The sequence below is a fragment of the Lissotriton vulgaris genome, chromosome 4_1 (genome assembly GCF_964263255.1).
Source record: "Lissotriton vulgaris chromosome 4_1, aLisVul1.2, whole genome shotgun sequence".
Classification (NCBI taxonomy): domain Eukaryota; kingdom Metazoa; phylum Chordata; class Amphibia; order Caudata; family Salamandridae; genus Lissotriton; species Lissotriton vulgaris.
In genome coordinates, this window is record NC_141691.1 from 1904334743 (window position 1) to 1904353043 (window position 18301).

General features: G+C 44.8%; 1 protein-coding gene across 1 annotated transcript in view; it reads right to left on the reverse strand.

The window, feature by feature from the left end:
- The window catches only part of LOC147724694 (vomeronasal type-2 receptor 26-like), a 90284-nt gene that overhangs the window by 25388 nt on the left and 46595 nt on the right, over positions 1-18301 (reverse strand). Inside the window, exon 4 of the mRNA XM_086918089.1 lies at positions 10081-10204. Coding sequence (XP_086774215.1) covers positions 10081-10204 — 124 coding nt within the window. The remainder of the gene's footprint in view (positions 1-10080; positions 10205-18301) is intronic.

Consider the following 18301-nt stretch of genomic DNA (forward strand, 5'->3'; position numbering starts at 1 on the left):
ACATAGAGTGAAAATAGAGGAAGGACACCAAAACTGTTGTCTATGTAATGTATACGCTTGTGTTGCCTTTATCAATACTGTGTTTTCTGCTTCCGTCTTACGGCCTGAGTACAAGTTTGGTGGTCCGATCGCCCGACCGCCACGTCCTCTAAAAGACCGAAGTCCTGGCAGTCTTCTGACTTCCGCATTACGAGTTTATAGCAGTGCTCGCGGTCCTTGCCTAGGCAATCCAACAATTTTGTAATATGACAGTCATGGACCGCCGAACTCGTAATCTGGCTCTTAGTGTAGAACATATATATTTCAGGGATTGTACTGTCCCTTTTCATTTCAGTCACCTGAATCTTAACTATTTTTATACATTATTATTTTTTTGGCTAATAAACAGTATTTATAATGGGGTTTTATTTGTGCATTGTATTGATATAAGTTGTATTGGTATGTGTGGTAATGGTATGCGATGTAAAGATACTTATAATGTACCTCTAGGGACATGCGTGGTAGTGACATGCGTTGTTAAAACATGTGTGGTACTGGTAGGTGTGTTGTAATGTCTGCGCTGTCAAAGCATGTGTGGTAATGGTATGCATTGTTCCATCATACATCCACATGAGACACCAGGAGACAATCATAGTGTAATGGTATGTAGACACGTGAAGACCAAGTACAGTACAGGTGTTGTAGCAAGCATGCAAATATTCAGGTAACACGCAAAGTGCATCAATTATCCTTTGATCATTATGGAGATAAGAACAGCAGCATAATAAAAAAAACAGCTATTGTTTGGGTTTCTGCAGTTAAGCCAGTGTTCTCTCATCTTAAAAGTAATTTAGGCAACCCAGGAAGGATAAGCAATTATAGTCCCAGAGAAGATGAACAGGACACTGTGATCCATATGGGACAGGATTCGAAGGGAGTGAGATCAATCAGTTAGTGGGTATATGAGATGTCAAAAACAACCCTAATGGCCTTATTACGAGTTTAGTGGTCCTCCTCAAGCACCCCCACTGCTGTGCTTGCAGGAGGTCTGCCAAGCCTGTGGTGTGCACCTCCGCTGGCTTCTGAGTTTAATCCAGATTGGGCAGGCGGTGCTGCTGCAGTCTCACGACTATTTTAGGCGCTTAGGAAAGCCTTAATAGCAGACCACTGCAGAGACAGCACCTTCAGCACGTTCCTGCATGGTGTGGCATGCATCACGTCATGCCTGCCACACCGTGCAGGAATGGAGGTGCAATTCCAGGGGGGCACAACATGTGTCTCTCCGCATGCACATCCAGCCCAGAAGAGTGGCCCCGAAAGTTGCATTTCTGCCACCCTTTTCATGGCGTGCTCACCGCCATGAAATGAGCAGTGGAAAAGCAACTCGAAATATCACCGCCAGCATATTCCTGCCCCTCACCGCTGGTCCTCCACTTAGGGATCCTGGATCCCGGAAGACGGGGTGGTCATGAGGCGGTCTGACCTCTATACTTGTAATACTGTGGGCAGACCCTCAGTCGGACTGCCACCGTGAGTATGGCAGTCTTAAGACTGCCATACTGTATTGTATTGTATTGTATTGTATGAGTACTTGTTAAGCGCGACTGTCATCCAAAGGGTATCCTGGTGCTGTGACCATACCAATCCATCGGATGTAATACACTACATTGCTCTTGGAAAGAGGTGGGTTTTAAGATCCTTCTTGAAAGAAGTCAGATCTTAATACTCATAATAAGGCCCTAAACACTCATCACTCATAATAAGGCCCTAAACACCTAGGTAACAGTTTAACTTATAGCACGTTTTGCTCACACTTTTAGGAGATAGGATTTTGAGAAGTAGTTAACTTCTACTCCCAGTGCATTTTATATATACTTGCATTTTAATAAATATTAATTGTGTTCTCACATATGTAAAGCTTCTGAACCTAATAAAATTGTTCAAAATATAAAAAGCCAAGGCCAAAAACTATTGAATTGCCCTGAGTTAGGTGAAAGTAACAGCTGTTTTCAGCAGTGCTACTAAGCAAGATTAATAAAAAACACTAGTTTATGTACAAGAACTGCTGCTAACTAGCATTAGCGTTAGTTAGCTGCAGTTTTCTTAACTGGGCCTATCCCCAAAAACTATTGCCCTGTTAGCGATGTATTTATAATACGTCACTACATGGCGATAGTTTCAGGTAGCCGCGGTGAAAACTGCCGCTAACATTAGCGTGAAGGCTATAAAATTCTGAAGTTAGTGGCTGAAACCTGACGAAAGGCCAATTTGTGGGCAAAAAACTCACGTTAGTCAGCAGAACTTCACCTTTTTTGTCTCTACAGGCAAAAATAGCCAAAAAGTCCACCTCTAATGACAATAATAAAAGAAAAACAATGGAATACAGAATGGAGCAGCCAGGGACAAGTGCAGCACAGATCATCAACCTCCCCAAACCCCCAAGAGCCAGGATGACCATCCAGAGTCCCAGGGGAAGAGGAAATGTAGAATCAGGGCTACATATATGAACAGAGGCGCATCGCTGGGAAAAAACCTGTGATGCATCACTTTTCATAGCGCCCTCCATGCTACACCATGGCAGCCAAAACCTTGAAAGCATGGCCATCCCCAGGGCCCAGAGTCCTCACTGTTCCTGCGTCTGGGACCCGGAGTGGGAAGCGGAGGCACTGTGGAGTTGTTGGGCCGTGGCGGTAGACTTGAGGCGTCGGCGATCGCCCTTACCTGGTGGTGAAGTCTTCCAGGTCACATGGAGACATATTGCTTACATATGTGAGAAGACTGCCTGGTGCCCCTTGGAGCACCAGTGTAGGGAGGTCTGCATCGCATACTATGTGCCACCACTACACCAGGGAGCATGAAGGATATTATCAATGGTGGGCTGCGCCTCTCTGCATCACAGCACGGAGGATGTTGCACTCGCCGGATGCTGTGGAGGGTGAGGCCCCTGAGCTGCGCCGAACTTGTGTGGTGGGAACGCTGCAACTTCACGCATAAGGGGGCCCTGATGCATCACCTGCAACTGGAGGTTTCCCAGCGGACAAGGAGGTGACTAATGTACCCAGGCTTGTAAAATCCCACCTGGCTGAGGCTCCAGCTGGCTAGGTCACAGATTTGGAGAGAGTGCAGGGGATTGCGCCACAGTGTCAATGTCCAGGTGAGGAGAATCTGGGGCGCGTAGCGGAGGGGGCCTGCGGGTCGAGTCGGGTCCAGGCCTAGCGCCTGTGGGTTATGCACCCCGAAGTGGCGGCTCCATCACTTTAGCGGAAGAGCGTTGCCCCACTGCTTTCAAGCAGTACAAGAAGAAGAACCATAACATGATGATAACTTTCTGATATTCTCATGCTATATTTCCTTTGCGGGCGGCTGGGGCTGCTCTAATCACAAAGCAGGGCAGGGGAGAAGTGGTATGCCCACTCAAGTGTGCAATGACTGTTTGGTCGGTCCTCCCAGGCCACCCAAAGCAGACATGTGCACTTCCCTTGCCACAATGCAGGCTGCATTATACCCTGCATGGAGAACATGCCCACCCCTCCAGCCCCTGGTTGAACGCCTTGTCACGGCACTCAAGAACAATCGCAATGCCGCATTGCAGCGTTGTGATTGGCTTAGGGGCGGGAGCCTGCCTGCCTGCCTCCTGTTCCTGGAAGCAGACTTAGTAGAGCAGGAGCAAAGAAGACACGGGACCAGGCTATGAGGTAATATAAAAAAATATATACATATACAACCCCCACTAACCCATGTCCCCGCCCCTTCCAGTGTCCTTTCCTGCGTTTCTCGCCTCGCAGCTGTCCAGTCCCCCCACAGCACTACTTAATAGCGGCCGCTGTGCGGACATGCAGAGCGGGCGTACCACTGATGCGCCAAAGGCAAGCCCATCTGTGTCCGTCCACCCCAGGACCGCACCCAGCACCAAGGACCCTTCCCCTCGGACACTTCACCGCAACGATGCCAACACACTCCTCTCAGCCCTGGACGACACACCGCCTGCCATTTAGCATCACTGTGAAATTCCCTTTCATCCTGCGCCTGCCAAAACTGCAAACACACATTCTGCCACATCAGCACACTAACGCCTCCTTCTGCCCAGACCAACAGCGCAACTGATCGGCTCAAATGCATCCTCCTCAATGTGCGGTCCCTCCACAAACAGGCAACAGAAATCTGGGACCCCCTCAACGCCACTTCTTCAGACTTTACCTTGTTCATGGAAAACTGCACCAACCTCTGCTCCGGACTGGACATCGCCATCACCATCCACGACGGCTACAAATTCACCCAAACAGACCACCCTGAGAACCCAGGAGGAGGCATTGCCATTGTCTCACATTTCGACTGACCACACACCCTGATAACCCGATGGCAACCATGGAACACCTCCACATCAAGATCCGGACCAACCCCACCCTCCCAGGCACCGTTGTCTACAGGCCCCCTGGCCCATGAACCCCCATTCACTGATGCCATTGTACACCTCATTGCACCCCAGGATCTCCCAACAACTGACTACATCCTACTTGGACACCTCAACTTCCACCTGGACAACCCCAGTGACCAGAACACCACCACCCTCCTGGCTAACCTCGCCAACATCGGACTCAAGCAGCTAATCCCCGCACCAACCCACATAGCAAGACACATGCTCGACCCCATCTTCTCTGCCAATGGGAACTTCAACTACAGTGTTAAAAAAATTATTGCTGGTGCACAACCAGTAGATTAATTAATTCTACTTAATTTCATTAGGTTCATCCAAATTTTTGGGTGCTCCACGGGTGGTGTCTTCCGTCCGTTAGACATCCAAATGTATAACTTGAATAACGTGCTTCCAACCTAAATTAGATGCATCCCCCTGGGCACACCTTCGTTCCTCAAAGAAAATTGGACTCCAAATTGTTTTTGTAGTTTTAATATGCATTTTATTATTCCAACATTTGTTGCTTTTCTATGGAATTCTTTTCCTTTCGTTTTTTCCCAAAATCTTCTTTGCACATCATATCCTTTAAACATAACCTTTTTTGGCTCCTATGCATTTTGGGCTGGAAGCCTTTCTTCAGGGAACATCACTACAAACCGAAATCATAGCACAAATGTTTATGTAATATGTACATTATCCCACATAAGCGATTGAAATCAGAGAGGATGAGAAATTACTAATGTGCACGGGCAATGTAAAATCCCTCTATACCTCAATCCTGCACCTTCAAGGTATTGAAGCGATGGAGCAAGCAGTAATGAACACAGACTTGGAGCTACCGATGCAAGTATTCTTGAGGGAACTCATGTACTTCACCTTACATCAGAGTTACTTTAAATATAAAGAAGAGTGGTATCCCCAATTAGCGGGCACTTCCATGGGCAATTGCGCCGCACCGATATATGCAAATTTGTTCATGAAGCAGTACGAGGAAGAGCACATTCTATCAAAACCCGAATGGTATAACAATATCATATTGCTAGTGAGATATATTGATGATGTCTTCATATTGTGGAAAAACACACATGATAAACTAGAGGAAGCATTATCAGCATTGAACCAAATAGACGAATGAATACAATTCACCTGGGAAATTTCAAATGAAAGAGTCACATTTTTGGATGTAGAAGTTACGCTCACCCAAAAGGGTTTGGAAACAGACATATTTCGGAAACCGACAGACAAAAATAATACTTTGCACTATACCAGCTTTCACCAGATGTCCCTAAAACAACACGTACCAATTTCCCAGATGATTAGAGTCAAACGGATCACATCGGACCCTGTTAAATCTAACCATAGGATTGAGGAAATGGGCCAAAGATTTATGGATAGAGGCTACCTACAACCAGTTATAGAAAAAGCAAAACAACTCACATACTCAATGAATAGAACTGACCTATTAAGAAACAATAAAAGCGAAAAATACCAGAATGGTAGTTATCTCGAAATTTTCAACTTTGAGCATTAACTTCAAGAAAATAATAAAAAAAACACTGGTATATAATAGGTATGGAACCCAACTTCAATTAACTGTTTTCAAAACCACCGTTATTTGCTCATACTGGGAATAAGAACATGGGCGAGATACTCAATCAAAAGAAAATCGAAACGACAGTGGCAAAAGGAACCAAGCCGCGCATGAACTGCAATAATTGCAACAACATAATAAGGGGGAACAATATAACACACCCCATGAAGGGATTTAATATCAGACTAAAAGTTCTGCAACATGTGATACATCCAATGTGGTATATTTACTAAAATGCCCATGTTAGAAGGTCTATGTGGGAAAAACTGAATGTAAATCAAGATATGGATTAACGAACACAAATCCAATATCAGAACAAAAAACATGAAATCCGTAATTGCTACACATTTTTGGGAAGAACACCACAATATCTCACAATTGAAATTTCTGGTTTTGGAAACGATTGATAGAATGGAAGGAAGGGACAACAACAAGCTACTGCGTCGTGAATATTTTTGGATCAGTAAATTGAACTCAAGTAAACCGAATGGTTTAATTGACCATATAGAATTTGCATGTTATCTTTAGGTTATGATTTGGGAACAGCTATGCTGCATAGTTTTCTGTTACCTTGGTACATTGAATGGTGGTTTATTTTAACCTTTGTTTAGTAATGTAAGACATTAGGTACATTATACACACACAGCTTTTCTACATTTGTGTAGATCCAATAGCAATGCAATTAATACAATGGAAACAAAGTCACACGTGGCACATACACAGGCTGGGTTGTCGAGATAGAACATAACTATGTCACTATTTTTATTAATATCGTTTTTTATCACTTTACATTTTTTCTTGTCATTTTTTCCGTATTTCACGCGTATTACATTCCCCAAAACGATTGCGGTAAACTGGAGAATCTGGGGTCTCATTTATGAAAAGTGACGCATCGCTGCGAGAAAACAGCGATGCGTCACTTTTCATTCCGCCCTCCTTGCGACCCCAATGATGCGTCATATTTACAATATGACGCATCATTGCGCAAGGACTTACAGATACGTCAGTATTTCTGACGTATCTGTAAGCGCAAAAGTGACGCATTGCTGGAGTGTGTCACAAAAGTGACGCAACTACAGCAATGCGTCCTTTCACATGGTGAAAGCTCCATGTGAAAGGACTTGCGTCAGTCTTACGCCTGCTGTGAGGCAGGCGCAAGATTTTGACGCAACAGCGTCCTAAAAGTGACGCAGTGAAATCTCATAGATTTCACTGCGTCACTATTACGAGGCTTTTTGCGGGGGAACGCCCCTTCTGCATACATTATACCTGACGCAGGTATAATGCAGCGCAGGGGTTTACAAAGTGACGCATCTGCTTAGATGCGTCACTTTGTAAATAGTGCGCAACAGGAGGCATGTTTTACGCCGCCGATGCGTCACAAAAAGTGACGCATCGGAAGCGCAAAACTGACGCAAGGCCTCATAAATGAGGCCCCTGTTGTTTATTTCTTCTGCTCATGTGAGCACATGACTAACTCATTTAACCAAACGCAGACAATCAGCAATTGTATGCGGAAGTGCCGCCCGACATTGGCATTCGGCACGACCGATGAGCGCATCGGCGAAATTGACGAACTAACAAAACGAACAACACATCCAGTAAGTGTTCGGCCGCATCACGGCGAGATGTTGTACTAAATATTTGAGCATCGCGAGTGCTTAGCTAATGACAATCTTTTCGTTTTTCCGCAAATAGACAAACACAAGACGCTTTTAAAACAGAACGCCGTGAGTTTATTTTTGGTTTTCTAGTTCACACTAGGGAACATGGGAAACGGGAGGGGAGCACATTTAATAACTGATGCACATTGGTCTAAAACACATTGAAGCCAGCATATTTCTTAGTCCATAAATACACAAGACACTTCATTTCTATGGTTTATAAGGTTTAGAAATGCATTGAAAACATCTTATGTAGGATAATGTACATATTACATAAACATTTGTGCTATGATTTCGTTTTGTAGTGATGCTCCCTGAAGAAGGGCTTCCAGCCCAAAATGCATAGGAGACAAAAAAGGCTATGTTTAAAGGATATGATGTGCAAAGAAAATTTTGGGTATAAATGAAATGAAAAGAATTTCATAGAAAAGCAACAAATGTTGGAATAATAAAACGCATATTGAAACTACAAAAACAATTTGGAGTCCGATTTTCTTTGAGGAAACAAGGTGTCCCCAGGGGGATGCATCTAATTTAGGTTGGAAGCACGTTCTCCAGCTTCAACTACAGTCACACAACTGAACTCTCCTGGACCGGCCATCATAGTATACATCACGCCTTCACCTCGCTCATCGTACAACATGGCCATCAGCCACTGCTGGATCAAGTCTGTCATAGAACTTTTCATCAATTTTCTCAGCACCACCACACCGCCAGCGCTTATGGACACCAACACCGTAGCGTGAAAACTCCACTGATGGAGCTCCAACTGCGCTAACACCCTGGCAGCTTCTCTTTGTCAGTGTACTGAGCATCTGGGGGTTGCTGGCCGCCAGGGAAGGTGACAGCAGACACCCTGGATGCCAAACTAGACTCTGTACAAATGGACGTATCTAGGCATATGCGTGACCTTGTGAACCCCTATGCCATAACATACCTTTGTCAGGTAGGATGTAAGCAGGGTGGGCGTTCCCACGCAATAAAGCCTTATAGGAGTGCCGCAGTGAAATCTTTGAGATTTCAAGGCGACAATTTTAGGACGCCACTGCGTCAAAACCTTGCACCTGACACATGGTGGGCGTAAGGGTGATGCAGTGCCATAGGGATAGGCCTGCCCTATGCATTGCTGGAGTTGCATCATGCTTGTGACAAAATTGCAGCAATGCGTGACATTAGCCCCAACAGATACATCAGAAATACTGACTTATCTGTAAATTCTTGTGACATGGAGCGCCATACAGTAAATACGGTGCATCCATGGTGTCGCAAGGAGGGCCCAGTGAAAATTGTGCCAACGCTGTTTTGCTGCGGCTATGCAACACTTTTCATGCATGAGGCACACGACTGCACCCTATCTTATTGTGGGGCGCATTCCTGAGCTTTTGTTTTGCACAGGGCAGCTCAGCAATATTCTTTGCTGTGCTGTCCTGCACCAAAACCTCTGAAATGAGGCCCCAAGTGTTGGCACTAATTTTAAGACCAGCTATTTTCTGGTCTAAAAAAATGCCTCTAACTGAATTTAGAGGCAGTTTTTTGGGTTTTGGGTTTTGTACCATACATGGAATTCCTTGTAAATATCGCGAAGTGGGGTTAGCAGCAGTTTTTTCACAGGAACGCCTACATTGCATCTCATTTTAACTCTCGCTAACAAAAGTGGCGATCTTTAAAATTCAAGTTTTCGACGGAAAAGTGCTGGTGACTCCAGTTAGTGGCAACTTGTAAATAACGTGCTAAAAAAAAGCTGCTGTAACATCAAAAAACTGATGTTACGGTGGTGTTAAATCCTTGTACATATGCTCCACAGTGTGTGAAAAATTATTAATATTATGATATAAGCAGTGGATGTGTTGACTGCACTTAGTTGCGAGATGTTTTGTGGAGCATTTAACATAGTAAATCACCAGGTAAATATGTCTTTGATTTGAAAGAAGTGCACAATTGGCATCATTTTCATGCATTATTACTTTAATATTTTGATTAGGATACTTTGAAAATTGATCATAGTCTATTGGATTCATTGAGTAACTGTATAGGTCAATCTTGATTACCGGGTAAGTCATAATCAGGTCTGACCGAAGACATACAGGGCGCAATAGTGCTGGAAAGCCTGTCCCGGGTAGCCATGCGCTCTATATGACATTTGAATAGAATAGATTCACAAAGGGCCTCTGCAGTCGTAGCGGGACGCACTTGTGGTGGGGCCTCTGCAAGGAAAAACACTACAGGGCGGAGATCCTGACATGACTGCGGGGCTTCTATGATGAGTACGGAGGCCCTTTGTAAATCTGGCCGATTAATGACGTTGCAGAGTTGCTGAATTTGAAGATTTAAGCTCAGCATGCCAGATACTTTCTTGGTTCTCCCTTGATTCCCTCAGGCTTGCTCTGCCATACTTGATGGCCTATCTCATGTATGTCTTCCAATGCACCTACCAGTTTGATTGGAGATCTCGCCCTCAGAGCACATGACACAATCAAAACAGCAAACTGGCAGTCCAGGCCGCGTCACCCTTCTATGTCCTGGGAGGCATGGGTCGCTGCATTTCGACTGTGGGATCTAGAAAACATCTTTGGCACAATGAAAACTCAGAAATAAAGCATTATTTTCTACATGATATAAAAGGTAATAAAAGACAACGCTTTCAATTATCCTGATCTGTTTAATTTGTTGTTGTATCATTCCTTAAAAGATCTTTAAAAGTAGCTTTTATACAATTCTCTGAATGCACCCTCTTGGTTTACTTCAAGAACCAGTATCTAAAGTAGAGTAGGTGTGTTCAAAATTGTCAATGTAGACATGCCAGTAGTAATGGAACCCGCCAGATGTTCATGCCATTATCGACCATGACCATTATCGACCATGGCTGCAGGTCTCATTCTTCTCTTTCATCGCACATCACTCACCAAGCGTTATCTTTGAATGACACCTGTAAGGGAGATGCAACACAGCAGTAATTGCCAATAGGAACAACATAAGGGCATCAGAATACGTTCAGAGCCATAGCCATCATTACTACTCTCAGTTTCAGTAGATTCACATTACATTGATGGCACATGGGTTTGTCAAGGAGAAGCTTGAAAAGAGTGTGGAGTCAAAGCCAGAAGGCATGACAAAGAGACCTGTCAAGGAGAGTGTCTGCAATGCACAAAGTTGTAATGCAGAATCACTTGCTTCTGCAAACAAACTAAGCACAATATTGTGGGCTTCATTTGAAGTATGGAGGATGGTTTGCAAAACCACTGGGGAAGAGGATGCCTCTTCTCTACTGGCCTGATGGGAAGCCCTCCACCCTTCTTAGAGAGTGTTACCTCCAACAAAGGCACAGCTTCAAGCACTGAAAAGCGGGCAGTCCTGTGAAAGATGGGCTGTTTCCAAGAGAGGTGAAACTTCGGTCTCAGAAACAGAACTTTCCCTCTAACTAAACGAAGAGGGAAACCACGAGGTGGGTGACATCCAGAGATTCACATTTCTTCCCACTTCGAAATAATGATCTACGTCTATTTTTCTTCTTCAGCTTGAATTCAGGCCTCCTTTGAAGGGTTTAGATGGAGATTCTCTGAGCATACATTTGGCATGGCGGTACTGCTTGGCTTCTCAAGGTACTGCTTGCCTACCAAAATTGTCTTCTTCCACTTTCAAAGTTTCCGATAAAACTGGAACCTTTTTCAGATTCACCTTTCTTGTGTAACTGTTTGAACTTATGAGAGTCGAAAACAGCAGGATGTTACTCGAAATACAACAGATAAACACTGCCAGCAACCATAGGGAAAAGCTACACCTTTGGCTTCAAAGTGATCATTCACACCTATACATAAAACAAAGTAAGATTCCCAAGATCCATATAGTTTCTAAGGTGCAAAAATCACATAACAAATGATAACGTGAAATAACCTGTAAGTTTATCTCACTACAACAGCACTTCTTCAGGCAAAGATTAGGCCTCTGCATGCCTCCCTGATAGTATGAAGGCACACTGTTGAAGGAAAAAGATAGCTAAAAATGTTTTTCTTTCAAGCCATGATTAGGGCATGGTTATTTTTCTTAGTTGCAGGAAAGCTGTTCAATAATCAGAGTACGGGAGTTGAGATTTAAATATAATACCATATTATTTCAGTGTGTTTTTCTAGTCAATACTACTCCAAAGATTGCCCCATCAACACCCATTTCCTCTGTGTGGTCATTGTGATTTAGCAAGAGTTATGTCTCGAGATTGGGTTACATTGTCTAAACATGTTATGACATGGATAATATTTGCACTGTACCAAGCTTATTTTCTCTGTGGAGTTTGAATATTGTTACCACTGTGGGGAGCCTATCTAAATTGCAGTGCTTAATTTACATAATGATTAAGTGCCGGTCCCCAAAGTCTTTTTCTGGAGTCCAGTGCGGGTGGCATCGCCCACAGGTCCTGCCACTGCTGCCAAATATCGGTGACAGCAGGACCTATGTGGTAGTTTTATCAGTTTTTAAAAAGTATATTAGAATATTAAATCGTTCAATCTTTAATTATGCCATAAAATAGACAGACAGCGCCACCATGTAGTGGATAAAAATGTGCCCTTGTTTAGAAATAAGTGCTGGTGCCGAGCTCCGGCAAACACGGGCACACATTAAGCAGTGCTATGTTGTCATTCTTGTTTATTTCTGTTGTATCTACAGCGATTGCAACTATTTTTGATGCTTGGAAAGATGTGGGCACATGTTACCCTTTGAATGTGCTTTGTATTCCTCAATATGTTTCCACTGGTGCCAGCCATTTGGAGCAGGTTCGGAAGCACTTGGTAGAGTAATGTTGTGAATATCTTTATTGCATAAGACCCTAGAGCTAATCCCATCGTCTGGGACCCCTGCAGACGAGCGGGTATGTGTCTCCAGTGTGCTAGATTGAGTGCCAATGGAGACCTTTAGCTGGAATGGGTGCGAATCTTCAGTGTTTTCTACTGTTTCAACTTTGTCAATTGGGTCTTGTCATGCCACCCACAGAGAGCAAATGGTAACCCTCATAGTCAAAAAGGAGTGTTCTAGTCCTAGATCCTTCACATCCACAGTAAATGTCAACTCTAGGGCATCTGTGGATCAACACACATGATCTCAAAGAGAGTCAGTGCTATTTCACCTCTTACTGTACTATTAGAAAACTGCTAGAGATGTCTTAGAGAATGTCTTTTTGGTGCAACAAATGCATTCTGGAGTTCAAGCCATAAAACAAAAGATATGGGGCTGACAATGGATGTGAAATTCCTTGAGCACAGTTGATGGAACAGGATAAAAAAAATTTAAGATCTCACTATTGTTCTAATATGCAGTATTTTGAACATTTTAACAGAACCCGTCAAGAGAGAGAGCGCTAGAGTTCCTACCCTTATTGGAAGGGGAGGACACGAGGTGGGTCCTTTTGAATGTTTTCAACAGAGAGGTTTTCCAAGAGAGCCTCAGCCCCATTTGACAATAACTAAATGATCCAGCTTCCTACTGAATAGTAATGAAAGTCACAAAATGGAGGAAGAAACCCTATGGTTGTGAACACAAGAGGTAAGCCTTGACCATGGTGGCAATGAGGAGGAACAGACACTATGAGGCAACAGACTTTACCCACTTCCAGACCTGTGTCAAGCCACACAAAATAGAAAACAAGAGTTTACAGACATACAAATATAGTCCATTTTGAAAATCTGTTGCATTTTTGATCCCTGTAAACTTTCTAGTCGTCAGCCCTGGGGTGACCTCCAGCCCAGCCAGAGGCAGCAGAAAACTTTCTATAAGACAGTATAGAGGGGGCTCCAGCCAGGGTGGTCACGTTTCTACTTGTTAATATTTTTACAGTGAGAGTGCTCTTCCATGAGGTGGGTATCAACTGTATGTCTGATAGCATGATACCTTTCACAGCATAGGAGGAGATGATACTGTGGTTTTGTTTGTAATCATCTAATGTTAAGATACTCTGGGAGTTTGCTGATGCTGTGTACACCCTTCCTTCATTATATCCCTCTCTTCAATACTGTAGTGGCGGGGAAGAATATTGGAGCAGATTTACAAGAAAGTGCTGCAGAGCGGCAATGCAAGCCCTTTGACTGCGCCACGATGCAGCACTTTCAAAGCACAGGAATGCAACATATTTACAATGGTATGCCGCATACCTGTGCTCTCCCCTGAGATGGCGCACAAACAGCTGCCATGCGCCGGCGCAGGCACCTTTGCACTATGCTGCAAGGATGACTGCGTCATGGGGAGATTGTTTTTGTGCAGGAAGGGGCCCCTTCCTGGACAAAAACAATCACTACAGGCATTTTCCTCTTTCAATGTGTGCTGTAGAATGCAGCACACATTGAAAGAGGAAAAACACAAGGAGAAATAAAAACATTTATCCTTGTTGCCCCTCGCTAGGGTGGCGTAGCATTTTGATGCATTTCCAGGTTTACGATTCCTCTTAAATCTGGAAATGTGTGTGGTTCCATGGTTGTTGTGTGGGAGCAATCACAGCAACACCCATGGAACGCCCCTTTCACGCAAAGTGTTGCATGTAAAGGGGCCGTGTTTACAAGGACTGGAAAAGTCATGCAGGGTGTCTTTTCCTGACCTTGTAAATATGGAGCAGTAAAATGCGCCACCTGTACGACACACAAATTAACGCACCAGTGGCGCAAGGGGCTTGTAAATCTGCCCCATACCATATTGCACTTTCAGATATTGATAGAAATTCTGACACAGTGGTATATAAAATATGGCTAGATTGTGGAGGGGCTCACTTTGTTCCCGCATATAAATAAAAAAGGCTGCCAACCGTGTCTGGAAAACTATCCCCTGATCACGCTGCTCGACATGTAATGGAAGTGCTTTGCCAGCATTTTGAACAGGAACTTCAAAACCAGGGCAGAGAAAAAAAGCTGACTCCCCCCACCCAAACAGGCTTTCAAGGGCTGCCATATCGAAGACCAGCTTTCTTGCATTTCCCACCTGAGTGAAGTAATTATGGCCACTATGGGCAATACCCTCTAAAATTGGTTTATAGGCTTTCAAACATCATTTGGCAGTGTCACAAGATCAAAACTCTGGGCACAAATGAAATCCTGAGGCATTCCCCCAATCTACTGAAAGCCATTACAGCTTTATACTCTAGTACCTGGGTAAAAATAAAAATCAGCGCCGGACAGGTCACCACGGATAAAATCGTGACAAACAAAGGCCTAAAGCAAGGCTACATAATCGTGCCGTTATTTTTTAATCTATACTTGGCTGGCCTGTATATTCATCTTGAGAAGGTGAGGGCATTTCCACCAAAAACAGCTGGCATCAGAGTCCAACTACTCCAGTACACAGATGCCAGAGTGCTCCTCGATTCAACACTGATTGATCTGCAGAGACTTTTTAATACACTCACCTGTTACTGCAGCACCAACACCCTAAAGATAAATGTGGCAAAAATCAAGGCTATGATAATCTCCCGCAAATTGAAAAAATGGGGGCATGGTCCATAGAGGGGAATGCCATTGAGGTGGTTGATGCACAGAAATACATGGTGATATGGCTGGACCACAGGGGCCTCATGGCACCGCACAACCACGTTCAGCTCGTGCAGGCAAATTTCCTTGAATAAACTTTCAGTAAGTTGCGAAAATCACTAGTGGTCAAAGACCTGTGGCCCCTCCCAAAGGTAATGGCTGCAAAATACTTTCTACCATCCCATATAGGGCAACGACATTTACGGATAAAATGGCTAATTAGCTTGACAGGGTGTAGTCCATCTGCTACAGAAGAGTATTCTCCACCGGAATTGTACATGGCATGCCCAAATTCGACAAGAAGTTAGCCTGTCCTCACAGCATTGGATATTAAAGGCGAAGTTTGTAGCCTACAGCTTAGCTTGAAAGCTAAACGTACAAGGACAATATGTTAAAAAAACATAATGTGGGAAGTCATAAAAAAATCCTCAGACAAACTAGTACAAGTATTTAAACCACAACCTGGAGGCCCTGGAGGCAAGAGAAATGTTGTCTAGGGGCCTGCCGGTGCCCCTAGCTGCCAAAGGGCTGGCCAAGCAAACAAGACTCAAGTCAAAGGAACAAGATGCACAAGCTGTGAAGAAATAGGCACACAGCAGCTGGACTTCAGCACTGTGAGGCCATCCCATTTTAATTCTCCTTGACCCTTAGCAAGGGCATGGAACAACAGCTAATGAACCTACGATTCGGTTTAATTCTTCTAAAATCATATTAGTAGGGCTGAAGGAATCTGGATGACTCCGACAGACAATGCCGTTTTTGTGCAAAAAAAATTGGAATCATAGACACATATTCTCTGCATCTGCGAAAAGGTGCTCTCATTAATACAATTTTGGCTTTGACCTACATGGCTCACCTTAAATGTCAGGACTTGTTGAGGTGCTGTGGAAGCCTGCCTGGGAGGCGAATCACATATAGCAGCCCGCTTTGTGAAATGTATGAATTCTGCATTAGCACTAGATGTCCGGTCGGCGTCCACTCTCGCGCTGCCCTTGCCTGCCTGTTTAGCCAGCCAGCCGTGCGGTGCAGCCGTCTGCACTTTCCAGCTCTGGGGCTGCTCCCCTGCCCCCCCCCCCCCCCCCCCCACCGTGCTTGCTGAGTGGCAGCCTGCCTCAGGCCGACTGGCAGATTGGTTGAGTCGACTGACCCTCCACAATCTGGGCGACCCCATCAGGCGGGGTCAACACAGGCTCGAGCGGGGCGGTGTGTGCGAGCTGTCGTGATCAAGCTGTTAGGGGTCGGGAACAGTCAAAGTGCGGGGGGGGGGTGCCACATCTCAGTGAACGACGAGGCTTACGCAGCGTACACCCACACAAGAGAAAATGAGCCAAAAGTACACCTTAGACAGCCGTCAGCCGTCAGCCATCAACTAATCAGCAGTCCCTTGAAGGCAGGACATCTTAACACCTATTGACAGTCCAGAGCTCAAATCAACAGAATAACACTACCTAACCATCCAGCGACGTCAGTACTGGCAATATTTCCAGCTTTACAAGGCCTTCAAAGCCATTGAGCCATTACACTAATTGAACTAATCGGAGCCCTAAGGCACTGCAACTCTTCTCAGATTCTCAATAGCCTATAACAGCTCTGGTAGTGCCACCTCTGGGACTCTAGCTACCACAGCCACTCCAGCACAGTATAGCACAGCAGAGTATCGGCCTCAATAAATCAATCAATTAATTAACCAAAGCTATGAGATCCGGGAAAGTAAGAAAGACCATAGCGGCGCCAAAACGACGGAAATCAAAACAGCCAGCACCCAAGGAAGAGCCCCACCTGAGTAATCACAAGCCCTCTTAGGCCTTTCAGGAAACAGCGATTGTAGCAAAATCTCCACCAGACAGAGGCTGTAACTCCAGCCTTAAAAGCAGGAGTATGGACACGCAAAATGCCCTAAAACCTTCGGATTTGCTGGATTACTTTAAAAAAATACCAACTACGTCCAACGTTCTTTTAAAGCACCAGCCCCAGGAGTCAACCAACCCTGTAGCATCGGACCAACAGGCCACAATAAGTACACCCCCCCCCACAATTACTATCCCTACAACAGTGGCCAACAAAAACCAAAGAGGCAGCTCAACCCTGAAACTTTTTCCTTTCTATGTGAGCACGCAGTAATAGCCATGCAGGAAACCTGGGCCTTACAAAGATGCCCCGTAATTGACTTCACTGAATTATGGAAACCCGCACTCAGGGATAGTCGTTACGGTCACGCTAAAGGGGGCCTGTCAATATACATAGGGCCCAATCTCACGACTATCCATCGAGGAAGACTGGCTACTTGGGGCAAAAATCAGTTCATGGCGGAAACTGCGTTCTCTTTTCCTTCTAAATGTGTACATCAACCCAAGCACGCGCACAAAAAGAGATCATCTGGCTCGTCTAACGGAAATTATGAGTGACATAGCAGCGGAACACCCTAACTCTGACTGTATAGTTACGGGAGACTTTAACACCAACCTATTCCAAGGTAAACTAGCAGACGCTGAAGGTCCTTTTTTATTTCCGATCACAGAGGCCGTGACACAGACCAAACCGCCCAGTCAACCTTACTGCGGACTGGGGGAACTCTGTGTGATGCGATTTTCAGGTTTTTTGATAATCAATGGCAGGTCAGCGGGTAACACCCCTCCAAACTGGTCTTGGACAAATGGCAGCAATCAATCCTATTTGGACTATACCATCTGTAACTCAGCCCTGCTACACTGTCTGGTCAGCTTTCGTATCCATCCACGAACCGAAAGCGACCATAGGCCTCAGGTTATATCCTTCACCTCAAAATCGTTGAATCACAAACCTGCTCCTTTAACCTGTCGGGGAGCATACACCGAGAATTTAAAGTGCCTCAAGTGGAGTGAAGACATTAGTCCGAACATCCTACATGAAAGCATGGTCATCATTAGAGATGGAATTGACCAAGATGCCTCACCGATTGTGACATGATCAATGCTCTGCTCTCACCTGACCAACCTTTTTCCAGTAAATCAGCAGGCCCAAAGGCCAATCCAGCATCGCAAGTTCTCATTGTCATCACAGGCGAAGCTACTCAAGAGAGCCAGAAATGACGCTCTGCGGCTAACTGCTAAAAACCCGGGGAACTTAGAATGCTTAAACCAATATCAAGCTGCTCAAAAGTACTTTAGGCTGGCAG